At 38.2% G+C, this 27,047-nt stretch overlaps 1 protein-coding gene across 2 annotated transcripts in view; it reads right to left on the bottom strand.

The window, feature by feature from the left end:
- Positions 1–27,047, bottom strand: part of TRIM2 (tripartite motif containing 2) — a 262,945-nt gene that overhangs the window by 98,054 nt on the left and 137,844 nt on the right. For both annotated transcript variants that reach the window (XM_053703751.1, XM_053703750.1), the window contains exon 4: positions 12,387–12,538. In XM_053703751.1, the coding sequence (XP_053559726.1) occupies positions 12,387–12,538 (152 nt within the window). The remainder of the gene's footprint in view (positions 1–12,386; positions 12,539–27,047) is intronic.

Genomic DNA, 27,047 nt, shown 5'->3' with positions numbered 1-27,047 from the left:
ATATGAATGTTGATTGTACATTCACAATATTAATCATCTTGTGTTCCATTTCGAGCACTTGAGATGTTTTGAATTATCATGGAATGTTATTTGAACTTTAAATCAACATTTTCATTTTACATTTATACAACATTGTAAAGTATTGTTCTAGATACAGATTCTGAAAACTAAGATTATCGTTCCTCCTAATTTACAGGAAAACCCAATAATTATTTGCTTCGTTCATTTCGTGTGGCATTACCGTGTTTAATTTGAATATCCAGCTTGTTTCTTTTTGTAATAGAGTATTTTCAGTACTACCACCTCTAATGCCCGGTTTCACTTTTTCTATACCCCAACATTTGAAGGATGTAGTTTTGCCTGCATGGTTTAGCAGGAAATGTTTTGCTACACTTGTGATTTTTTTACCTTCTTCCATATCTTTTTTGGCATTACGTATGTTACTGAGGTGTTCAGTTATTCTGGTACCCAATTTACGAGTTGTCATGCCTGTGTATATTAGATTGCATGAACATGATAAGCAGTATATGACGTTCTCACTCTGACAGTTAATATGAGTTTTAATTTTCCATTTCTTAGAAAATCTGTCAGTTATAGAATCTTTTTTAGTCATAAATTGACAGGTTTTACAATGACCACACGGAGTAGAGCCTTGAAATATTGGTTTTTTATTTCTGTTTCTGTCAAAGTGACTTTGTGTGAGATTATCTCTTAAATTTCTGGCACGTCTGAACGTAAAAGATGGTCTTTCCGGTATCAATCCTTTTAAACGTTCATCACTTTGGAGGATATGCCAGTGTTTTTTTTACAATTGAGCTCACTTTTTTACTTTGATTATTATAGGTGGATATAAATCTAATGGTGTTCTCATCTGATCCACATTTTTTGTTTTTCGGTTTTAAAAGATCTGACCTATTTTTAGCTAGTGCTTTTTGATAAGCCTTGGCTAGTAATTTCTTAGAGTAGCCCCGTTGAAGTAGTCTTTCTCTTAATTCTGTTGCCGCTTGTTTGAAAGAGTTTAGGTCTGTGCAATTTCTCCTTATTCTAAGGTATTCACCATATGGTAAACTGGTGATTGTGGACGGATGATGGTTGCTATGTGCATGCAGAATATTGTTTGTGGCAGTAGCTTTTCTATATGTATCCGTCACTAATTTGTTATCATTTTTAGAAATGGTTAGGTCCAAAAACTAAACTTTTTCATAACTGACATTATAAGTCAGGTATAATCCGAATGGATTGATGTTAAGCAATTTAATGAATTCATTTAGTGACTCCATTGGACCATCCCATATAAGGAGAATGTCATCTATATACCTGGACCAGTGGGAGATGTACTGTGTATACTGGTTCATATGTTCATTGAACACAATCATCTCTTCCCACCAGCCCAGGTATATGTTGGCATACGTTGGCGCACAAGATGTGCCCATTGCGGTGCCACAGGCTTGTAAGAAAAATTTGTCATCAAACACGAAGTAATTGTGTGTGAGAACGAATTTCAATAGCTTGATAATAAACTCTTTAGTGGCTAAATCCATATCAATATCTTTTTGTAAGAAATGAGCTATAGCTTTGATGCCCCATTCTGTTTTAATACTCGTATAGAGGGACTCTACATCACACGTTACTAAGATAGAGTGTTCAGTAACTTTGATGTTTTGCATTTTATTTAGAATGTGCATCGTATCTCTAGTGCGCGATGGTAGAGCCTCAACAATGCTTCTTAACCTCGCATCAACATATCTGCTAGCTTTTTCTGTCAATGATCCTATCCCTGAGACAATTGGTCTCCCAGGTGGGCATAAGATATTTTTATGGATTTTCGGCAACAGATATAAGGTCGCTACTCTAGGGTTGGTAACCATCAAATAGTTGTGTTCTTTTTGGTCAATAATCTTATCATTAAGTGCTGTATCAATCAATTTTTGATATATTTCTTGAAAATTCTCTGTGGGATTGCCCAGAAGTCTTTTGTAATTAGTACTATTTGAGAGTTGTTTCATAGCTTCTACAGTATACATTGCGGTGGGCCAAATTACAATGTTTCCCCCCTTATCACTATTTTTGATCTGGACATCTGTCCATTGGGTCATTTCTTTTATTGCATCCATTTCAGGTTTGGTCATATTACTCATGGCACATGTATCTTCATTCATGGCTATTATATCCTGACATACTAGATTTAAAAATGTTACTGCTTGAGGTGAAATAGTGCTGGGGGGAACAAATTTGGACTTAGTTTTTATAATCTCTCTCCAATTGTCATTATTAGATAACAATTCACTAGTTACTAATTCATTATCTTCGAGTAATGATATTAGATCATTAAGGGCTGTTCTGTCAGTTGTGTCAGTTGTAGTTAAACTGTCAGAATCAACAGAATTCGAGAAATATTTCTTTAGTAGCACTTTTCTAACAAACAAATGTGTGTCTTTAATTGCCTCAAATTTGTCAATACGATTGGAGGGTACAAAAGATAGGCCTTTCTTTAATGCACATATGTGTATGGGGGTTAGAAGTTTATCAGAGAGATTAATGATGTTAAGATTATCATTCTTAGCATTTTCTTCTATTTCTGTTTGTGTGGTTGGTTCTTGTGGTATTGTTGTTTTTGATTGAACCGAACTTGTCGTCTTGTTTGGGGTCCTACTTCGCCCTCTGCGGGTTTTCCGTCTAAAGGGATTCTATTTATATTAATATGTGGTTTCGATTTTTTAGATTTTTTGGTACTGTTAGTAAGTATTGATCTGGGAGTTATTTCATTATCAGATGTTTCTGCATCTGCAGATTCGTACTCTATGTCAGTACCCTCTGAGTCAGAGATTTGAGTGGTACTTTTTTTCCAGGAATATACTTTTCCTTGTGAGTAATCATTTAAGTCTTTATCAATCTTTCTTTCTTTTTTCTCAGATACAAATTTAGCAAATCTCTCCACATCAGTTTTAATTTTATTGTATGATTTCTGAAAATCATCCCTTGTTTCATATATTTTAAGACTGTCACTGAGTTTATTGATTTCTTGTGTGACTGAATTTAATTTCTCAGTCTCATGTTCTATGAGATAGCTTATCAATTTTAGTGAACAATCAGTTAGGGCTTGTTCCCATTTAGACTTAAGTTCTGGTTTTAAATTATAAAAAGAGGGAAACATCTTAAGGCGTAAACCCCTAGGTATGACGCTGTTCTTTTGATAAAAGTCATACATCCCCAGGTTCCATTGACCTTTAATTTGCTTTTTTCTTATTTTTTTAAGATCTTTTAGTGATTGTGACCACTCTCCCACCACTTCCCCTTCTGTAGTGCTTTTGTTTTGAAGGTCCGATGTAAGTTTGCAAATATCGGACCATCTTTGCATTTCTGCACTTAAATCAAATGAGACCATTTAGATATCTGTGCTCAAGTATCTCAAATAAAGAAAAGAAGTTGTTAGAGCAACTTCACTAAATATATATATAGAATATAGATTAGAGGACTGGCACTAGATATAGTGTGTAGAGGAATAAATGGATAATGAATCCGGTGCTACCCTTCAATATACATAAGTTAAGATAAACAGGTAAGAGAACCTAAGGTTTAAGGGTTTAATATAGCACTCATTCCTACTAAAGTTAATTTTAAAAAATTGAATTTTTATTTACTTAAAGTTAAAAAATAATAAAGGAGAGTCAACACCTTTATAGTACCCACTAACTCGCTGTACACCTTGTCCCCCTGTTTCCTGGCCGATAGCAGCTCCCTCGGCTTCAGGTGACAGGGACAAAGGACAGCAATTAAAACCAATATAAATGTGCACCGAGGTGCTTACAATTTCCACAAACGCGTTTCGGCTGTGTAAACCAGCCTTTGTCAATGTGTAAGAGCAAACCGAGGCCCGGGTGTCACCCTCTTATATAGTGCTAACACAAACTGTCCCCACCAATCCGCTTCTGCCTTTGAAAACGCCCATCATCGCACCAATAAGCCGCTGTACATTCAGGGCGTATCCTGATGCTCACATTTGATAGGGTTCCCTGAAGCGGCTTCGTCTCTACTGGTTTTCAATTGGTTGCGCGTAATGACAACTTACACTTACTAAATAAACAAGCTTCCTAAGAGTGAACATATTAAGTTATTTGTAATAGCACTTGCAGGAAGTTGCAAGAGGACACCCACAGCAGAGCTGTCTATATAGCTCCTCCCCTAACTGCCACCTCCAGTCATTCGACCGAAGACAAGTAAGAAAAAGGAGAAACTATAGGGTGCAGTGGTGACTGTAGTTTAAAAAATAAAAACACCTGCCTTAAAGTGACATAGCGGGCCGTGGACTGGATACACCACAAGAGAAAGAATTTTATCAGGTAAGCATAAATTTTGTTTTCTCTTGTAAGGTGTATCCAGTCCACGGGTTCATCCATTACTTGTGGGATACCAATACCAAAGCTTTAGGACACGGATGAAGGGAGGGACAAGGCAGGTACTTAAACAGAAGGCACCACTGCCTGTAAGACCTTTCTCCCAAAAATAGCCTCTGAGGAAGCAAAAGTATCAAATTTGTAGAATTTAGAAAAAGTATGAAGCGAAGACCAAGTCCCCGCCTTACAAATCTGTTCAACAGAGGCCTCATGTTTAAAAGCCCATGTGGAAGCTACCGCTCTAGTAGAATGAGCTGTAATTCTTTCAGGAGGCTGCTGGCCAGCAGTCTCATAGGCTAAACGAATTATGCTTCTTAGCCAAAAAGAAAGAAGTTGCCAAAGCCTTTTGGCCTCTCCTCTTTCCAGAGTAGACAACAAACAATGCAGATGTTTGAAGAAAATCCTTAGTAGCTTGCAAATAAAACTTTAAAGCACAAACCACGTCAAGATTGTGTAACAAACGTTCCTTCTTTGAAGAAGGATTAGGACACAGTGACGGAACAACAATTTCCTGATTGATATTCCTATTAGATACTACCTTAGGAAGAAACCCAGGTTTGGTATGCAAAATTACCTTATCTGCATGGAAGATCAGATAAGGGGAATCACACTGCAAGGCAGATAACTCTGAAACTCTTCGAGCCGAAGAGATAGCTACTAAAAACAGAACTTTCCAAGATAAAAGCTTGATATCTATGGAATGCAAGGGTTCAAACGGAACCCCTTGAAGAACCTTAAGAACTAAATTTAAACTCCATGGCGGAGCAACAGGTTTAAACACAGGCCTGATTCTAACCAAAGCCTGACAAAACACCTGAACGTCTGGAACATCAGCCAGGCGCTTGTGCAAAAGAATAGACAGAGCAGAAATCTGTCCCTTTAAGGAACTAGCCGATAATCCCTTTTCCAATCCTTCTTGGAGAAAAGGTAGTATCCTGGGAATCCTGACCTTACTCCACGAGTAACCCTTCGATTCACACCAATGAAGATATTTACACCATATCTTATGATAGATTTTCCTGGTGACAGGCTTTCGAGCCTGAATCAAGGTATCAATGACCGACTCGGAGAAACCACGTTTTGATAAAATCAAGCGTTCAATCTCCAAGTAGTCAGACGCAGAGAAACTAGATTTGGATGTTTGAATGGACCTTGGAGTAGAAGGTCCTGCCTCAGCGGCAGAGTCCATGGTGGAAAGGATGACATGTCCACCAGATCTGCATATCAAGTCCTGAGTGGCTACGCAGGTGCTATCAAAATCACCGAAGCTCTCTCCTGCTTGATCTTGGCAATCAGACGAGGGAGGAGAGGAAACGGTGGAAACACATAAGCCAGGCTGAAGGACCCGGGCACTGCTAGAGCATCTATCAGCGTCGCCTGGGGATCCCTCGACCTGGACCCGTAACGAGGAAGCTTGGTGTTCTGACGAGACGCCATCAGATCCAGTTCTGGTTTGCCCCATAATTGAATCAGCTGGGCAAATACCTCTGGATGGAGCTCCCACTCCCCCGGATGAAAAGTCTGCCGACTTAGAAAGTCCCCCTCCCAGTTCTCTACTCCTGGGATATGGATAGCAGATAGATGGCAAGATGGCTCTGAGTTCCAGAATGTTTATCGGAAGGAGGGCTTCCTCCTGAGTCCACGAACCCTGAGCCTTCAGCGAGTTCCAGACTGCACCCCAGCCCAGAAGGCTGGCATCTGTCGTCACTATAGTCCACTCTGGTCTGCGGAAACTCATTCTCCTGGACAGGTGAACCCGAGATAACCACCAGAGAAGAGAATCCCTGGTCTTTTGATCCAGATTTAACAGAGGAGACAAATCTGTGTAGTCCATTCCACTGATTGAGCATACAAAGTTGCAGTGGTCTGAGATGTAGGCAGGCAAACGGAACTATGTCCATTGCCGCTACCATTAGGCCGATCATTTCCATACACTGAGCCACTGACGGCCGAGAAGAACACGGCAGGAAGTTAGAAGCTTTGATATCCTGACCTCCGTCAGAAAAATCTTCATTTCTACTGAATCTATCAAAGTTCCCAGGAAGGAAACTCTTGTGAAGGGAGAAAGAGAACTCTTTTCTCTGTTCACTTTCCACCCGTGAGACCTCAGAAAGGCCAGAACAATGTCCGTATGGGACTTGGCGATTTGAAAAGTCGACGCCTGAATCAGAATGGCGCCGTGGCTAACCCGAAGGGAAGAGCCACAAACTGGTAATGCCTGTCTAGGAAGGCGAACCTTAGGGACTGATGATGCTCTCTGTGAATCGGAATGTGTAGATAAGCATCCTTTAAGTCCACGGTAGTCATATATTGACCCTCCTGGATCATAGGGAGGATGGTTCGAATTGTCTCCATTTTGAAGGATGGAACCCTGAGAAATTTGTTTAGGATTTTTAGATCCAAGATTGGTCTGAAATTTCCCTCTTTTTTGGGAACTACAAACAGGTTTGAATAGAAACCCTGCCCCTGTTCCTCTCTTGGAACTGGGTGGATCACTCCCATAACCAGTAGGTCTTGAATGCAACGTAAGAATGCCTCTCTCTTTATCTGGTTTGCAGATAATTGTGAGAGATGAAATCTCCCCTTTGGAGATGATCCTTTGAATTCCAGAAGATAACCCTGGGAAACAATCTCTAGTGCCCAGGGATCCTGGACGTCTCTTGCCCAAGCCTGGGTGAAGAGAGAAAGTCTGCCCCCTACTAGATCCGGTACCAGATCGGGGGCTACCCCTTCATGCTGTCTTAGAGGGAGCAGCAGGCTTCTTGGCCTGCTTCCCTTTGTTCCAAGTCTGGTTAGGTCTCCAGACTGGTTTGGACTGGGTGAAATTTCCCTCTTGTTTTGCATTAGAGGAAACCGAAGCTGCGCCACCCTTGAATTTTCGAAAGGAAAGAAAATTATTCTGCTTGGTCCTTAATTTGCTGGACCTATCCTGAGGAAGGGCATGACCCTTTCCTCCAGTAATGTCAGCGATTATCTCCTTCAGACCAGGCCCAAATAGGGTCTGTCCCTTGAAGGGGATGTTAAGAAGCTTAGACTTTGAAGTAACGTCTGCTGACCAGGACTTAAGCCATAGCGCCCTGCGCGCCAGAATGGCAAAACCTGAATTCTTAGCCGTCAGCTTGGTTAAATGAAAAACGGCGTCAGAAATAAAGGAATTAGCTAACTTAAGAGCTTTAATCCTGTCTAAAATATCATCTAATGGTTTCTCCACCTGTAGAGCCTCCTCAAGAGACTCGAACCAGAAAGCCACTGCAGCAGTAACTGGGGCAATGCATGCAAGAGGCTGGAGAATAAAACCTTGATGTATAAAATTTTTCTTAAGGAGACCTTCCAATTTTTTATCCATAGGATCTAGGAAAGCACAACTGTCCTCGACGGGGATAGTTGTACGCTTCGCTAGGGTAGAGACTGCCCCCTCCACCTTGGGGACCGTCTGCCACGAGTCCCGTATGGCGGCATCTATGGGAAACATCTTTTTAAAAGCAGGAGGGGGAGAGAACGGCACACCTGGTCTATCCCATTCCTTAGTAATAATTTCCGAAAACCTCTTAGGGACTGGAAAAACATCAGTGTAAACAGGCACTGCAAAGTATTTGTCCATCTTACACAATTTCTCTGGAACTACAATGGGTTCACAGTCATCCAGAGTCGCTAAAACCTCCCTAAGCAATAAGCGGAGGTGTTCGAGCTTAAATTTAAACGCTGTCATTTCAGAATCAGACTGAAGCAACGCCTTCCCTGAATCTGAAATGTCACCCACAGATAGAAGCTCTCCTGCCTCAGCTTCTGAGTATTGTGAGGGTATATCGGACACAGGCATTAAAGCGTCAGAAAGCTCTGTATTAGTTCTGGCCACAGAGCTGTCTCACTTTCCTTGTAACCCTGGCAGTTTGGACAATACCTCTGTAAGGGTATTAGTCATAACTGCCGCCATGTCCTGTAAGATAAAAGAATTAGACGCGCTAGATGTACTTGGCGTCACTTGAGCGGGAGTTATAGGTTCTGACACATGGGGAGAGCAAGATGGCATAATCTCCCTTTTTTCAGTCAGAGAATCCTCTGGAGATAAATCTTTAAGCGCCATAATATGGTCTTTATAGTTTATAGAAATTTCTGTACATTTGGTACACATTCTAAGAGGGGGTTCCACCATGGCTTCCAAACATATTGAACAAGGAGTTTCCTCTATGTCAGACATGTTTAACAGACTAGTAATGAGACAAGCAAGCTTGGAAAACACTTTAATAAAGGTGGAACAGCAATTAAACAAAAACGTTACTGTGCCTTTAAGAGAAAAAAACTAGCACTTAAACTGCAAAACAGTGTAAAAATATAGTAAAGTCTTCGAAATTTTTACAGTGTGTGTAAGGGACTAAAGCAACATTGCACCCACTTGCAAATGGATGATTAACCCCTTAGCCCCCAAACCGGATTCAAAAACGTCAACCACTGGTAAAAAAACAGTTGAGCAAATGCCACGGCTCTGCTGAGGCTCCTACCTGCCCTCAAATACAATTTGGTGAAGGAATAAACCCCTTATAATGGTCCTCTGATGCCAATGGACTCCTCTAGGGAAGCTGGATGTCTCAGTCTGAATTAAAACTGCGCAGCAATAGCGCTAAAATAGGCCCCTCCCACCATGTACTGGATGTCAGAGGGGCCTTAAGAAAATACTCCTAGGAGTATCCGACTAGCCATGTGGAAAACTAGGCCCCAAATAAAGATTTATCTCCCTCAGAGAAAAAACGTTCTATTTATGAAAACATGTAAACGTTTTGACACTGAATAATATTAACATGAGTATTACCCTGTTTTGTAAGCATGATCCCAGTCGCTGTTAAATCACTGCATAAGGCTTACCTCAAATACACAAGGCTCTGTCAGCATTTTCTAGAACTTATTTCATCTCTCTAATCTGCAGACCGTTCCCCCAACTGAAGCTTTCTTCCATACTCTTCAGTTATGTGTGAGAACAGAAATGGACCTTAGTTACAAACCGCTAAGATCATCAACCTCCAGGCAGAATTCTTCATCTAATTTCTGCCTGAGAGTAAAAACAGTACAACGCCGGTACCGTTTAAAAATAACAAACTTTTGATTGAAGATAACACTACACTAAGTCACCACTTATCTCTTGATACTTCCCTTGTCGAGAGTTGCAAGAGAATGACTGGAGGTGGGGGTTAGGGGAGGAGCTATATAGACAGCTCTGCTGTGGGTGTCCTCTTGCAACTTCCTGTTGGGAAGGAGAATATCCCACAAGTAATGGATGAACCCGTGGACTGGATACACCTTACAAGAGAAATCTCTCTTTTTACCTCACTGAGCTTATGGATCTTTGCAGTTGCTTACTGTGCTCTCTGAGTCCTTGCATCCAGGCTCCATCATCAAAGCATTTTTATTCCACATGGACTTATAGCTCCATATATAGTGAGGTCATCTGTGCAACTCTGTGCTTATCCAAAACAAAGCTGAGTTCCAGAAGCATTTCTTTAACTTATCTCCATATGTAGATCAATCAGTATACCTTACTATGTCTCCTAAAAAGCTTGGGAAACAGATTAATTGAAGGCAACACCAAATTCCCCTCCTTTAGTTAATTCTATTTTCAAATTTTCTGATTCGGCAACATCTTCTATGCGCTCCCAATATCCCCAAAGAGACCACCTTCTCTGCCAACTGATACTGAAGAAGAAGAAATAACCAATGCTATACAAATCTCAAAATCCCTACTAGAATCTATTCAAGACCTCACAGCCCTACTCACACAAGGGAGACTGTGCATCAAATAGGTAACTTCAGAACTCCAAAAAGAGATCAAAGACATAAGAAATAGAGTGGTATTTATAGAATAAGAAGTGGAAACTAACTCTGCAACAGATGTTACGTGGCCAAGAATCCTGCATCCTTAAACTATATGATACATTTGAATATATAAAGAACAGAGAGCACAGAAATCTTAGAGTAAGTTAAGTTTAACTCACTTGAAGGGATCAGCATTTGATCCTCCTATAACATTTGACAGAGCATATCGGGCCTTGAAACCCAAACCTCCAGATAATTCCAACCCAAGGGACTTTAAACTCCACTTTAAAGATTTCAAACAGAAAAAAAGAGGTTTTACATTTTTCCAGACAACACAAAAAAAGTCATGCTTCAAGAACACTCCCTCCAGATTTTTACTAACTTATTTCTGCATACTCTTCAAAGACGGAAAGAATTCCAACCAGTCACCTCTCACCTCCAAGCCAAAAATAATGCTTACAGGTGAGGCTTCCCATGCTTCTTGATGGTCATTCATCAAGGTCAAAGAATCATTTGCAAAGGCCCATCTGATATTGAAGCTTTCAGTAAAAAGCTGCAAATAGAACCTCTAGAGACTACCTCTACTCCCTTGTCTTCATCAACAATCTCGATGGACCCTCCTCATGCTCAAAGACCCAAATGGCAAACTATACCTGCTAAACGCCAAAAAACTCAACATCCATATACCTGAAGAAGTACTTAGAAGCCAATTAATGTTCTCATTCATTGCTCAAGAGGCACTTGTGGGATCCTTTTTGATATATCGTTTTTTTGTTTCGGTGGACTTGTAGTCTATGAAACATCGCATTAGCAGAACTTTATTATTATTCTTGCATGAAAATTCAATGAGTCCACGCACCTTAGTGAGCCTACAGTGTTAGTTTGTTACCCATGTGATTACCCCTTGAGGAACCGGTTAGTTATTTTAGTTCTGGAAAGTTATCTTATATTAAGTATGTTATTATGAATTTATTACTCTGGGACAGGCTTTCTTCCCTTTAGCCTGGTGAATGTATCTACATCTTGGTTTTTGTTTTCACCAAGAAGTTACCACTCTATACTATATAGTAGTATATTTTGTTTTTCCCTTTCCTGTTTTGTGATTGTATGGCTGAAGTAATTTTGATGTATATCTTACGAGGTATGACTCTCTATTATACACCCTATCCCTTTTCATTCTTCTCTAAGGGAGAGCAGCAGAACGCAGCGTCAGAAAATGCAGCTAGATCAGTTGAAAATTTGTGATGTCTTGAAAATATATATGTGTGTATATATATATATATGTGTGTGTGAATATATATATGTGTGTGTATATATGTGTGTGTATGTATATGTGTATATATGTGTGTGTATATATGTGTGTGTATATATGTGTGTATATATATATATATATATATATATATATATATATATATATATATATATATATGTATGTGTGTGTGTGTGTGTGTGTGTGTGTGTATGTATATGTGTATGTATATGTGTGTGTATGTGTGTGTGTATGTGTGTATGTGTGTGTGTATGCGTGTATGCATGTGTGTATGCATGTATGTATGTGTGTATGCATGTATGTATGTATGTGTGTATGCATGTATGTATGTGTGTATGCATGTATGTATGTGTGTATGCATGTATATGTGTGTATGTATATGTGTGTATGTATATGTGTGTATGTATATGTGTGTATGTATGGGTCTCCATATAAAATTCTCCCATAGGTGGAATTATGAAGTAACCAGGTGCGGGTAGTGTAATACTTAACAGTATGATGACATTTTCTGTTATTTATAAATATTATTTAAGATATTCATTGCACACATTAGCTACATAATTTCCTCATACGCCAGAAACACAGCCCTTCAAGCTCCATTATATATATATATATTGTCTTTTTTTATTTATTTATTTTAAAAGCTAATTTAAAAAGGAAAAATCTTAAATCAATGAGACCATCAATACATTTCTTAATCTATTTGCTATTAGTGGAGAACTTAATCTAATATGCTTAAAACATCATGCAGCTAGGAATGTTTTTTTATTTTTTGTATTTATTTTTTTGTTTAATGAACTGACTTATTATTAGCGGTAAAACATCAATAAGCAGATGCATCAGCTTACAGACAAAATAAAATGAATCAAGCTGAAACATCAAAAAGCAGCCAAGCTTTGACAAATTAATTTTAGTACCTTTTCTTGACAGCATCCAGCTGTGTCTGCAGTGCCGCCTTATGTTGTTCCACCACGTCCTTGAGCGGCACTGTGGGATGCTCGGCATGTTCCCCTCCTGTGCAGTCTTGGCACATTGCTGTCTCGCATGACTGGCAGTAAAATTCCATAACCTGCTCATAAAGGGCAAACAATTAATCAAACAGAATAGCAACAAATGAAAGCCAAATAAGTAAATTTAAACTAGATTACTTTATTCGAAATGTTTATCCTTTTGTATAATTATTTTCAGTGTTGATAAAATAACATCAGTATCAATTGAATGTATATAAATACTGGGGGAATTTTTTTAATTTTCTGGATATGCAAGGAATGCACAGCTTTTACATTTCTTGAAAAAAAAACATAATTTATGTAAGAACTTACCTGATAAATTCATTTCTTTCATATTAACAAGAGTCCATGAGCTTGTGACGTATGGGATATACATTCCTACCAGGAGGGGCAAAGTTTCCCAAACCTTAAAATGCCTATAAATACACCCCTCACCACACCCACAAATCAGTTTAACGAATAGCCAAGAAGTGGGGTGAAAAGAAAAAAAGTGCGAAGCATATAAAATAAGGAATTGGAATAATTGTGCTTTATACAAAAAAATCATAACCACCACAAAAAAGGGTGGGCCTCATGGACTCTTGTTAATATGAAAGAAATGAATTTATCAGGTAAGTTCTTACATAAATTATGTTTTCTTTCATGTAATTAACAAGAGTCCATGAGCTAGTGACGTATGGGATAATGACTACCCAAGATGTGGATCTTTCCACACAAGAGTCACTAGAGAGGGAGGGATAAAATAAAGACAGCCAATTCCTGCTGAAAATAATCCACACCCAAAATAAAGTTTAACAAAAAACATAAGCAGAAGATTCAAACTGAAACCGCTGCCTGAAGAACTTTTCTACCAAAAACTGCTTCAGAAGAAGAAAATACATCAAAATGGTAGAATTTAGTAAAAGTATGCAAAGAGGACCAAGTTGCTGCTTTGCAGATCTGGTCAACCGAAGCTTCATTCCTAAACGCCCAGGAAGTAGATACTGACCTAGTAGAATGAGCTGTAATTCTTTGAGGCGGAATTTTACCCGACTCAACATAGGCAAGATGAATTAAAGATTTCAACCAAGATGCCAAAGAAATGGCAGAAGCTTTCTGGCCTTTCCTAGAACCGGAAAAGATAACAAATAGACTTGAAGTCTTACGGAAAGATTTCGTAGCTTCAACATAATATTTCAAAGCTCTAACAACATCCAAAGAATGCAATGATTTCTCCTTAGAATTCTTAGGATTAGGACATAATGAAGGAACCACAATTTCTCTACTAATGTTGTTGGAATTCACAACTTTAGGTAAAAATTCAAAAGAAGTTCGCAACACCGCCTTATCCTGATGAAAAATCAGAAAAGGAGACTCACACGAAAGAGCAGATAATTCAGAAACTCTTCTAGCAGAAGAGATGGCCAAAATTAACAAAACTTTCCAAGAAAGTAATTTAATGTCCAATGAATGCATAGGTTCAAACGGAGGAGCTTGAAGAGCTCCCAGAACCAAATTCAAACTCCAAGGAGGAGAAATTGACTTAATGACAGGTTTTATACGAACCAAAGCTTGTACAAAACAATGAATATCAGGAAGAATAGCAATCTTTCTGTGAAAAAGAACAGAAAGAGCGGAGATTTGTCCTTTCAAAGAACTTGCGGACAAACCCTTATCTAAACCATCCTGAAGAAACTGTAAAATTCTCGGTATTCTAAAAGAATGCCAAGAAAAATGATGAGAAAGACACCAAGAAATATAAGTCTTCCAGACTCTATAATATATCTCTCGAGATACAGATTTACGAGCCTGTAACATAGTATTAATCACGGAGTCAGAGAAACCTCTATGACCAAGAATCAAGCGTTCAATCTCCATACCTTTAAATTTAAGGATTTCAGATCCGGATGGAAAAAAGGACCTTGTGACAGAAGGTCTGGTCTTAACGGAAGAGTCCATGGCTGGCAAGATGCCATCCGGACAAGATCCGCATACCAAAACCTGTGAGGCCATGCCGGAGCTATTAGCAGAACAAACGAGCATTCCCTCAGAATCTTGGAGATTACTCTTGGAAGAAGAACTAGAGGCGGAAAGATATAGGCAGGATGATACTTCCAAGGAAGTGATAATGCATCCACTGCCTCCGCCTGAGGATCCCGGGATCTGGACAGATACCTGGGAAGTTTCTTGTTTAGATGAGAGGCCATCAGATCTATCTCTGGAAGCCCCCACAATTGAACAATCTGAAGAAATACCTCTGGGTGAAGAGACCATTCGCCCGGATGCAACGTTTGGCGACTGAGATAATCCGCTTCCCAATTGTCTACACCTGGGATATGAACCGCAGAGATTAGACAGGAGCTGGATTCCGCCCAAACCAAAATTCGAGATACTTCTTTCATAGCCAGAGGACTGTGAGTCCCTCCTTGATGATTGATGTATGCCACAGTTGTGACATTGTCTGTCTGAAAACAAATGAACGATTCTCTCTTCAGAAGAGGCCAAAACTGAAGAGCTCTGAAAACTGCACGGAGTTCCAAGATATTGATCGGTAATCTCACCTCCTGAGATTCCCAAACTCCTTGTGCCGTCAGAGATCCCCACACAGCTCCCCAACCTGTGAGACTTGCATCTGTTGAAATTACAGTCCAGGTCGGAAGAACAAAAGAAGCCCCCTGAATTAAACGATGGTGATCTGTCCACCACGTTAGAGAGTGCCGAACAATCGGTTTTAAAGATATTAATTGATATATCTTCGTGTAATCCCTGCACCATTGGTTCAGCATACAGAGCTGAAGAGGTCGCATGTGAAAACGAGCAAAGGGGATCGCGTCCGATGCAGCAGTCATAAGACCTAGAATTTCCATGCATAAGGCTACCGAAGGGAATGATTGAGACTGAAGGTTTCGACAGGCTGTAATCAATTTTAGACGTCTCTTGTCTGTTAAAGACAAAGTCATGGACACTGAATCTATCTGGAAACCCAGAAAGGTTACCCTTGTTTGAGGAATCAAAGAACTTTTTGGTAAATTGATCCTCCAACCATGATCTTGAAGAAACAACACAAGTCGATTCGTATGAGACTCTGCTAAATGTAAAGACGGAGCAAGTACCAAGATATCGTCCAAATAAGGAAATACCACAATACCCTGTTCTCTGATTACAGACAGAAGGGCACCGAGAATCTTTGTGAAAATTCTTGGAGCTGTAGCAAGGCCAAACGGTAGAGCCACAAATTGGTAATGCTTGTCTAGAAAAGAGAATCTCAGGAACTGATAATGATCTGGATGAATTGGAATATGCAGATATGCATCCTGTAAATCTATTGTGGACATATAATTCCCTTGCTGAACAAAAGGCAATATAGTCCTTACAGTTACCATCTTGAACGTTGGTATCCTTACATAACGATTCAATAATTTTAGATCCAGAACTGGTCTGAAGGAATTCTCCTTCTTTGGTACAATGAAGAGATTTGAATAAAACCCCATCCCCTGTTCCGGAACTGGAACTGGCATAATTACTCCAGCCAACTCTAGATCTGAAACACAATTCAGAAATGCTTGAGCTTTCACTGGATTTACTGGGACATGGGAAAGAAAAAATCTCTTTGCAGGAGGTCTCATCTTGAAACCAATTCTGTACCCTTCTGAAACAATGTTCTGAATCCAAAGATTGTGAACAGAATTGATCCAAATTTCTTTGAAAAAACGTAACCTGCCCCCTACCAGCTGAACTGGAATGAGGGCCGTACCTTCATGTGAACTTAGAAGCAGGCTTTGCCTTTCTAGCAGGCTTGGATTTATTCCAGACTGGAGATGGTTTCCAAACTGAAACTGCTCCTGAGGACGAAGGATCAGGCTTTTGTTCTTTGTTGAAACGAAAGGAACGAAAACGATTGTTAGCCCTGTTTTTACCTTTAGACTTTTTATCCTGTGGTAAAAAAGTTCCTTTCCCACCAGTAACAGTTGAAATAATAGAATCCAACTGAGAACCAAATAATTTGTTTCCCTGGAAAGAAATGGAAAGTAGAGTTGATTTAGAAGCCATATCAGCATTCCAAGTCTTAAGCCATAAAGCTCTTCTGGCTAAGATAGCCAGAGACATAAATCTAACATCAACTCTAATAATATCAAAAATGGCATCACAGATGAAATTATTAGCATGCTGGAGAAGAATAATAATATCATGAGAATCACGATTTGTTACTTGTTGCGCTAGAGTTTCCAACCAAAAAGTTGAAGCTGCAGCAACATCAGCCAATGATATAGCAGGTCTAAGAAGATTACCTGAACATAGATAAGCTTTTCTTAGAAAAGATTCAATTTTTCTATCTAAAGGATCTTTAAACGAGGTACCATCTGACGTAGGAATGGTAGTACGTTTAGCAAGGGTAGAAATAGCCCCATCAACTTTAGGGATTTTGTCCCAAAATTCTAACCTGTCAGGCGGAACAGGATATAATTGCTTAAAACGTTTAGAAGGAGTAAATGAATTACCCAATTTATCCCATTCCTTAGCAATTACTGCAGAAATAGCATTAGGAACAGGAAAGACTTCTGGAATAACCGCAGGAGCTTTAAAAACCTTATCCAAACGTATAGAATTAGTATCAAGAGGACTAGAATCCTCTATTTCTAAAGCAATTAGTACTTCTTTAAGTAAAGAGCGAATAAATTCCATCTTAAATAAATATGAAGATTTATCAGCATCAATCTCTGAGACAGAATCCTCTGAACCAGAAGAGTCCAAAGAATCAGAATGATGGTGTTCATTTAAAAATTCATCTGTAGAGAGAGAAGATTTAAAAGACTTTTTACGTTTACTAGAAGGAGAAATAACAGACAAAGCCTTCTTTATGGATTCAGAAACAAAATCTCTTATGTTATCAGGAACATTCTGCACCTTAGATGTTGAGGGAACTGCAACAGGCAATGGTACATCACTAAAGGAAATATTATCTGCTTTAACAAGTTTGTCATGACAATTATTACAAACAACAGCTGGAGGAATAGCTACCAAAAGTTTACAGCAGATACACTTAGCTTTGGTAGATCCAGCAGGCAGTGGTTTTCCTGTAGTATCTTCTGGCTCAGATGCAACGTGAGACATCTTGCAATATGTAAGAGAAAAAACAACATATAAAGCAAAATAGATCAAATTCCTTATAAGACAGTTTCAGGAATGGGAAAAAAATGCCAAACATCAAGCTTCTAGCAACCAGAAGCAAATGAAAAATGAGACTGAAATAATGTGGAGACAAAAGCGACGCCCATATTTTTTGGCGCCAAATAAGACGCCCACATTATTTGGCGCCTAAATGCTTTTGGCGCCAAAAATGACGCCACATCCGGAACGCCGACATTTTTGGCGCAAAATAACGTCAAAAATGACGCAACTTCCGGCGACACGTATGACGCCGGAAACGGAAAAGAATTTTTGCGCCAAAAAAGTCCGCGCCAAGAATGACACAATAAAATGAAGCATTTTCAGCCCCCGCGAGCCTAACAGCCCACAGGGAAAAAAGTCAAATTTTTGAGGTAAGAAAAAATATGATAATTTAAAGCATAATCCCAAATATGAAACTGACTGTCTGGAAATAAGGAAAGTTGAACATTCTGAGTCAAGGCAAATAAATGTTTGAATACATATATTTAGAACTTTATAAATAAAGTGCCCAACCATAGCTTAGAGTGTCACAGAAAATAAGACTTACTTACCCCAGGACACTCATCTACATGTTTGTAGAAAGCCAAACCAGTACTGAAACGAGAATCAGTAGAGGAAATGGTAAATATAAGAGTATATCGTCGATCTGAAAAGGGAGGTAAGAGATGAATCTCTACGACCGATAACAGAGAACCTTATGAAATAGACCCCGTAGAAGGAGATCACTGCATTCAATAGGCAATACTCTCCTCACATCCCTCTGACATTCACTGCACGCTGAGAGGAAAACCGGGCTCCAACTTGCTGCGGAGCGCATATCAACGTAGAATCTAGCACAAACTTACTTCACCACCTCCCTTGGAGGCAAAGTTTGTAAAACTGATTTGTGGGTGTGGTGAGGGGTGTATTTATAGGCATTTTAAGGTTTGGGAAACTTTGCCCCTCCTGGTAGGAATGTATATCCCATACGTCACAAGCTCATGGACTCTTGTTAATTACATGAAAGAAAACTATTTTTTATTTAAAGGGACATAATACTCATATGCTAAATCACTTGAAACTGATGCAGTATAACTGTAAAAAGATGACAGGAAAATATCACCTGAGCATCTCTATGTAAAAAAGGAAGATATTTTACCTCACAATCTCCTCAGCTCAGCAGAGTAAGTTCTGTGTAAAAAGTTATACTCAGCTTCTCCCAGCTGCAGGTAAAAAAAAATAAAAAAATGAAGAAATGAACAGCAGCCAATCAGCATCAGCAGTGCTGATGTCATGAACTCTTTTACTGTGATCTCATGAGATTTGACTTAACTCTCATGAGATTTCATTGTTACACTGAATAGGGAAATAACATGAGAGTGCACAAGGCTCATCCTTTCAGCTGTCCCGGGACAGACATACTAATATGCTGCTTAGAAATCCTTTACAATGGGATGTGGCTACTGAGGAACTTTTGAGGTAAAATATCTTTCTTTTTTACATAGAGATGTTCAGGTGATATTTTCTAGTCAGCTTTTTACAGCTATACTGCATCACTTTCAAGTGTTTAAACATTTGGGTATTATGGCCCTTTAAAATTCTATAAAATGCATTTTAAAAAAACAAATAAAAAAATAAACACCAATGCAAATAAATGAAAATGAATTTTAAAAAAGTAAATTATCACCTTGACTGAAAATTATAGCAAAAACAAAAAACACTGATTTTTCTTAGAGACCTGTGAACAAGTAAACTAGGATTACAGAGCTCCAGTACACACCAATTTTCATTTAAAGGGACACTCAAGTCCAAATTAAACTTCATGATTCAGATACAGCATGCAGTTTTGTATAGACACTACTATAAAGAATAAGATACACAGATACTGATCTAAAAATCTGATATAAAACAGTTTAAAAACTTACTTAGAAGCTCCCAGTTTAGCACTGTTGAAAAGGTTAGCTAGAACACCCACTGAAAGTGGTTCTATAGAAAAAAAAAGTAGACCACCCTCCCATTTCCTTTGCATATGAAAAGACTCTCTACACAAACAGGAGCAAGCTGTAGTAGGTATACATCAGTATTCTCCTAAAAATCAGTGCAATGTTATTTAAAAATAAGTAAAACTATACTTTAAAAAAAAAAAGAAAGAAAGAAGATGTATAGGCTATATAAATGGATCATCTACAAAACATTTATGCAAAGAAAATCTAGTGTATAATGTCCCTTTAAATTAGAGAAGCCAGGAGAAGTGTTATGATGCAATTAAATAGCAATGTAAGATGATTACAATGCTGTAATGGCTATGGCCAATGCTTTAAAGGTAACATACAAAGGAATTAGCATATTGCTCTCAATTAAAAGAGTCCTAAGGATTAGGTAGGTTAAAGTAACAAGATTATGCATGTACTAAGTAGAATTAATCATGATGCTTGTTAATCAATCTGTTCTCTTCTGTATCCACAAGAAAGTGCATTTACCAGAGACCAGGATAAAAGTGCACTTCACAAAATGATATAAATGACAGAATGTGGGGACAAATCTTTTTATAGGTCTGTGAGAACACTAAGGATTGAAATCAAACACCTCCTGAAAGCAGCATTTACATATTAGAGTGCTCCTTGCAAAACTAAACCCTACAATTTAATACAAAATTAGGTTACTGATTTCCAAGTTTCTGTTGCAAAGTTTGTCAACCTTATACACAGCACTAACACTTAAAATTGTGCTCTATTTGCTTGTTCCAATCACCATAAAGCTACAAATTATTATTTTGTAGGTCATTTTGCATGCAAGAAAAGATGATGCTAAATGAAGCGAATGACAGCGCTGATGTTTACACTGGAACTAGTACAATTTAAGTGGACAGACACAAGGTTTATAGTAGCAAACTAAATTATTTATAGAAGAGAAAACAATGCTTATGAAATAGATTTCTTTTCCTTTTATATTAAATGGCAGACTATAATCCTCCCATATGCATTTATTTTTATAACTCTTATTGAGAGAATGATATTTGACAACAAAAAAAAGAAATGACCAATGCAGGATTTAAAAATAAAAATGGGGCTCAACACTTACACACTCCCTCTCCTTCACATTAAAGGGACAGTCTACACTAAAATTGTTATTGTTTAAAAAGATAGATAACGCCTTTACTACCAATTCCCCAGCTTTGCGCAACCAACATTGTTAGATTAATATACTTTATAACATTTAAACCTCTAACTTTATGCCTGTTCCAAATGCTCTATAGACTCTTAATCGCATGATTTTGTATTTGCTTTTCACAACAAGAGACTTAGTTCATGTGGGCCATATACAGGGGTCAAGTCGAGCGGGAACGCATGGGAACGGAGTTCCTGCACTATTTTTGCAGAGGGAACTAAGTTCCCTCTGGACAGAGAACAGACATTCTTCAGTAAACACTGCTGCTGCTGGTGGGAAGAGCTGGAAAGCAGTCTGGTTAGAGGGATAGTGAGATCCTATTGTAATGGTCATTAATATTTCCTATAATACACTAAATGCAAGCCTGTCAGTGGTCCTGCTGTGTGATCACCCTGCACTGTGTGGAACACATGGTGCTTACATTTCTGTGTGGCTTGCTCTGGGGTTATTTAAAGGGACAGTACACTGTAAAATTGTTTTTCCATTAATGTATTTTAAATGACTTGTTATACCAACTGCAGAGTATAAAATATTTGAGAAATTGCCTTTTCATGCTTATTTGTGTATATGAAGTAGCTGATTTTGTGCTTTGAAAACACAGCCTATTACAATGGGTTGAACTTAAAGGTGATATCAGATCTCATTATGTTATAACTTTGTGTAAACAGACTTGCTTCCTTATCTTATAATTGTCTGGAACACCAAAGCTCAATGCATAGAGAGAACAATGGAAAATGATCATTTTATTACTTAAAGGGACACTGTACCCAAATTTTTTCTTTCATGATTCAGATAGAGCATGCAATTTTAAGCATCTTTCTAATTTACTCCTATTGTCAAATTTTCTTTATGCTCTTGGTATCTATATTTGAAAAGCAAGAATTTAAGTTTAGATGCCGGCCCATTTTTGGTGAACAACCTGGGTTGTCCTTGCTGATTGGACAGCACCAATAAACAAGTGCTGTTCATGGTTCTGAACCACAAATTGGCTGGCTCCTTAGCTTAGATGTCTTCTTTTTCAAATAAAGAAAGCAAGAGAACGAAGACAAATTGATAATAGGAGTTAATTAGAAAGTTGCTTAAAATTGCTTGCTCTATATGAATCACAAAAGAAATAATTTGGGTTCAGTGTCCCTTTAACTATCCTGTAGCTCACTGAGAATGTAACTTCTTCTGCTGACTGTGTATACTTAGGCTTGTCAATAGCATATGCTCCAGTATCAAAACTTTCAGTATAGGTTGAGAAACCACAAGCTAAATCAGCTATTTCAAATGCTGAAATAGGAGTAAAGGAGCTACTTGCAACCAATTTAATACACTCTAGCAGGTAAAAAGGATCATTGGGAATAATTTAAAGGGGAGAAAGTTTTTGGGTTTACTGTCCCTTTAACTTCAGAAATAGGACTATTGCACCTTAAAGGGACAGTCAAGTCCAAAAAAAAACTTTCATTTTTCAAATAGGGCATGTCATTTTAAACAACTTTCCAATTTACTTTTATCAACAATTTTGCTTTGTTCTCTTGGTATTCTGGTTGAAAGCAAACCTAGGAAGGCACATATGATAATTTATAAGCCCTTAAAGGCTGCCTCTATTTTATTTACTTTTCACAGCAGGGGAGAGCTAGCTCTTGTAGGCCATATAGATAGCATTGTGATCACGCCCGTGGCTAGTGGCAGACACTGCACTAATTGGCTAAAATGCAAGTCAATAGATAATTACTAAAAGTCATGTGATTAGGGGCAGTCAGAAGATGCTTAGATACAAGTTAGTCACAGAAGTAAAAAGTGTATTAATATAACAGTGTTGGTTTTTCAAAACTGGGGAATGGGTAATAAAGGGATTATCTAACTTTTTAAACAACAAAAATTCTGGTGTTGACTGTCCCTTTAAGTGGGTGAGACTCTTTGCTTTCATTAACCAGAGTGTATCTATTATATACATATAAATACAGTATATATATAACCATATTAATTGTGAGGGGTGGATGTCTTGGGGAGTTCCCACACTTTTTCCTGTACGACTTGACACCAGGCTATATAGATAACATTGTGTTAATGCCCGAGGAGTTATTTAAGATTTAGCAGAACACAGTTCTAAATGCAAGTCAATAAATAATAGTCACAGTCATGTGATCAGGGGGCTCTCAGAAGATGCTTAGATACAAGGTAATCACAGAGGTAGAACTGTGTTGGTAATGCAAAACTGGGGAATGGGTAATACAGGGATTAACTATCTTTTAAAACAATAAAAATTATATTGTAGACTGTCTCTTTAACCTTTGTCAAAGCCGTTGGAGGCCTAGAGCAGGGATGGCCCACTGGTGGCACATGGGCCACATGCATCCTTTTGCACTCGTTATTGCAGCCCCTGAGTAAAAGAAGAACTAAGAATATGTGCCATAGTTTTTGTGGCCCCATAAAAAAATATATATATCTGTGCTTTGGGGTGGCCACACTTCAAAAGAGCCAAGTCTTGAATTTGTTTCGCCAGGTCACATTTATCTGACATTAGATAGAATTCTGATAAGGAAAATCTACCCATTTTATAAGCAACATGTGCTACAGAGAAAGGTGAAGAGTTCCAGAAGACAGGATTGTCTCAAATCAGTACTGTAATATAGCGACAAAATTTAAAAATGTTTATGTGGAAGATATTTTTTTGCTGCAATTCTTTAAAGCAGTGTTTCTCAACTGCGGCCCTCCAGTACCACCAACAGCTGAACCGGTGCACAGGTGAAGTAATCAGTTACACCAGGGTTACTAACCTGCTCTCACCCATCAGATGATTATTCCACCTGTGCACTGGTTCAGCTATAATAAAAACCTTGCCTGTTGGGGTTACTTGAGGACAGCGGTTGAGAAACAATGCTCTAGAATGTTTAAATGGTGTGTGACACGGGATCCAGGACATCCCCCACATTACAGATTGTCTTAACTTAAAGGGACAGTCAACACCAGAATTTTTTTTGTTTAAAAAGATAGATAATCTCTTTATTACCCATTCCCCAGTTTTCCATAACCAACACTGTTATAATAATACATTTTACCTCTGTAATTACCTTGTATCAAAGCCTCTGCAGACTGCCCCCTTATTTTCGTTCTTTTAACAGACTTGCATTTTATAACAAAACAAAGGGAAGTGATCCCAGATTTGCTGGAAAAGGCAAAAATTCTATTGTCTCCCAGGTGACCTTGTTGTCTATATTATAAAAGGAGGTAACTGGCTGGGAGTGTGCTTAGAGCTTATTACAACATTTAAATCAAGGAAAAAACCCTATTAAGAGAATAGATAAAAGTATGCTCTTTCTACACATAAAGGATATATTTTCCCACTTAAAATGTAACTTTTACTAGTTATAGTTAAAAAATGCAGCAGAAATAGAAGTTGTATCTAGCGTGCCAGAAGAATAGTTAAAGGGACAGTCAACACCAGAATTTTTGTTGTTTTAAAAGATAGATAATCCCTTTATTACCCATTCCCCAGTTTTGCATAACCAACACTGTTATATATTAATATACTTTTTACCTCTGTGATTACATTGTATCTAAACATCTTCTGACAGCCCCCTGATCACATGACATTTTATTTATTATCTATTGACTTTTATTTTAGCCAATTAGTGCAGTGTCTGCCACAATTCATGGGCGTGCTCACAATGTTATCTATAGGGTTTACCTGAACTAGCTCTCCCCTGCTGTGAAAAGCAAATACAAAAGCATGTGATTAGAGGCGGCCTTCAAGGGCTTAGCAATTATCATATGAGCCTTCCTAGGTCTAGCTTTAAACTAAGAATACCAAAAGAACAAATCAAAATTGGTGATTAAAGTAAATTGGAAAGTTGTTTAAAATTGCATTCCCTATTTGGACTTTTTGGACTTAACTGTCCCTTTAAAACATAACTCTGTAACTGTGACTTGTATCAAGTACTTCATGTTGCTGATTTTAGGTTGTCTATCACATATGAGGAGGAGGGGAAAAATCAACGATATTAGGTAAATGTAAGAGCCTCTATTTAGGAACTGTGTCCTGTATTGCCCTATATTAGGGTAGATAAGCCACTTTTTTAAAACTAAATATGCTATATATCCCTTCCCCATCCTTCCCACGATATGCCCCAAATGTTACAATAAATGTTACAACAACAAATAAAAATATCAATTAGTAGACAGTCTGAAATTAACAGAGTGCAGTTAAAACAAACACGAAGCCCCTGACGCAGTCGCGTGTGTCACTTATACGCTTCCTCAGAGGGGTCCCCCTGAAGAAGCGTATAAGTGAAACGCGACCGTGTCCCTCAATTTTTAAATTACAGGAAAAGGGGACACAATAAATAATTAAAGTACATTGCGGCTGTTTTTAAACATTTTATAATACAACCTCAATGTGTTTAATGTCCCTTTAATGTATTATACTTATTTTATGTGATACAAATGTCATGTCAGGAAGGTTTTAAGCAAATGGATGTTAAATAATTATAGTGCAGCATTCTAAATGTTATCAATTTATTTTAGTTAAAGAAATATAAAAGCAGTGCTCGACTCAAAGCAATTTATGTAAGCGCTCAAAACCTGGGGTGCTTCTTCACATTTATCATGCAGCTGCGGTAATGATGTTTGCAGAGCTGACAATTTTGTCATTATTTACTTCTGCCACCTGTGAGGTAGTAATAATAATACTGCCAGCAAAACCATTTCCATTTGTCAGCACACTCAGAATCCAAGAGTGGTTTGAGGAAATATGTGCCAAGCACAATGCCGCTAGTCATTCTTCATTTAATAAACAAATATCATGATGTTTAAGAAAACAATGTTAGTTATATTATAGGTAGTTAAAGGACATTGCTACACTCACACGTTATTTCTGAGAGTAAAGGACATGAAACCCAAAATGTTTCTTTCAGGATTCAGATCCTGAATCACCATTTTAAACAACTTTCCAATGTACCTGTAATATCAAATTTGCTTCATTATCTTGGTATCCTTTGATGAAGGAGCAGCAATGCACTACTGGGAGTTAGCTGAACAGAACTGGTGAGCCAACAACAATAGGCATATATGTGCAACCACCAATCAGGGTCTAGCTCCCTGTAGTACATTGTTTCTCCTTTAATAAAGGATACCAAGAGAATGAAGCACATTTGATAATAGAAGTAAATTGCACTATACCACCAAACTTTACCCCTTACCCCTACATAGCTGCAATATTTATCTTACAACTTACGGACAAGAGTGTTCATACTAAACGTTTAACACTGCAGCCATAGAGATTTTACAGAATTCGTAACCACTGACTCCTAATGAAACATTTGCTTAAATCTATGGGGAATCTACCAATCAATCTCCTAGAATAACCAGAAGAGCTTCAATAAAACTCATCAAACGGTGATGTTTGTTTCCTTATTCTCTCATGGATGATTAAAATTGCATAATGGCCAAAAGACATCAAGGAAACAAACAGCCTTTCATAAGCCAAGTGCTTGCAGTCCTTGGTCCCTGCATGCATGGTGACAATGTTTTAGACATGAATTAAAAGGACAGTAAAGTCACAATTAAAACTTACATATTTCAGAAAGAGCATGCAATAAAAAATAAATTCCAATTGACTTCATATATAAAGACTGTGCAAAGTTTTGATAACGGGACACTTTCTGAGACACCAGCTCCTATTGATTATGTGCATGAATTGAAATCCAGTGTCTCTCTCTCTCTATAAAAATAGCGCTGCGGAATCTGTTGGTGCTCTACAAATAACTAATAATAATAATACACACTCAAGGCAGAAAATAAAATCTACCGCTCTCTTGAAATAAGTAATGATGTAAGCTCAGGTGTGTGCATGTGTCACTATATGAGAGGGTGAGCTAGCATACCCTCGCTCAACATTTGGTTAATTTGTTTAACCCCCTTTTTTAAATTTGTTTTTAATACATTGCATTTGTTTTAACATTGAACCGCCTCACTGCGTTTGAGCTGCAGCTACCTACTTGGGTTGTGTACAGCAACTTTGGATCCCAGTGTTCCTGTTTCCAGGAGTTTAATTAGCTGGATTGCTATGAATATCCAGCATGTGTCTTATAGAACTATAGGGTGCTAGATCTAAATGTGAGTACCCGGTATTAGAGTTATTAGATTGGTATATATCCTCTAAATGATACACACATGCGGCGCCACTTCTTTGTTTGCATATTTTAGAAGCCTTTCGCTGATGGTGTTTGAAGAGTGCAGCCACTTTCTATCAAGGTATCGGAAGAAAAACAACATCCTCTCCTTATT

Source organism: Bombina bombina, chromosome 2 (assembly GCF_027579735.1).
Source record: "Bombina bombina isolate aBomBom1 chromosome 2, aBomBom1.pri, whole genome shotgun sequence".
In the NCBI taxonomy this organism is placed as follows: Eukaryota; Metazoa; Chordata; class Amphibia; order Anura; family Bombinatoridae; genus Bombina; species Bombina bombina.
This window is presented reverse-complemented; position numbering and strand designations above follow the sequence as displayed.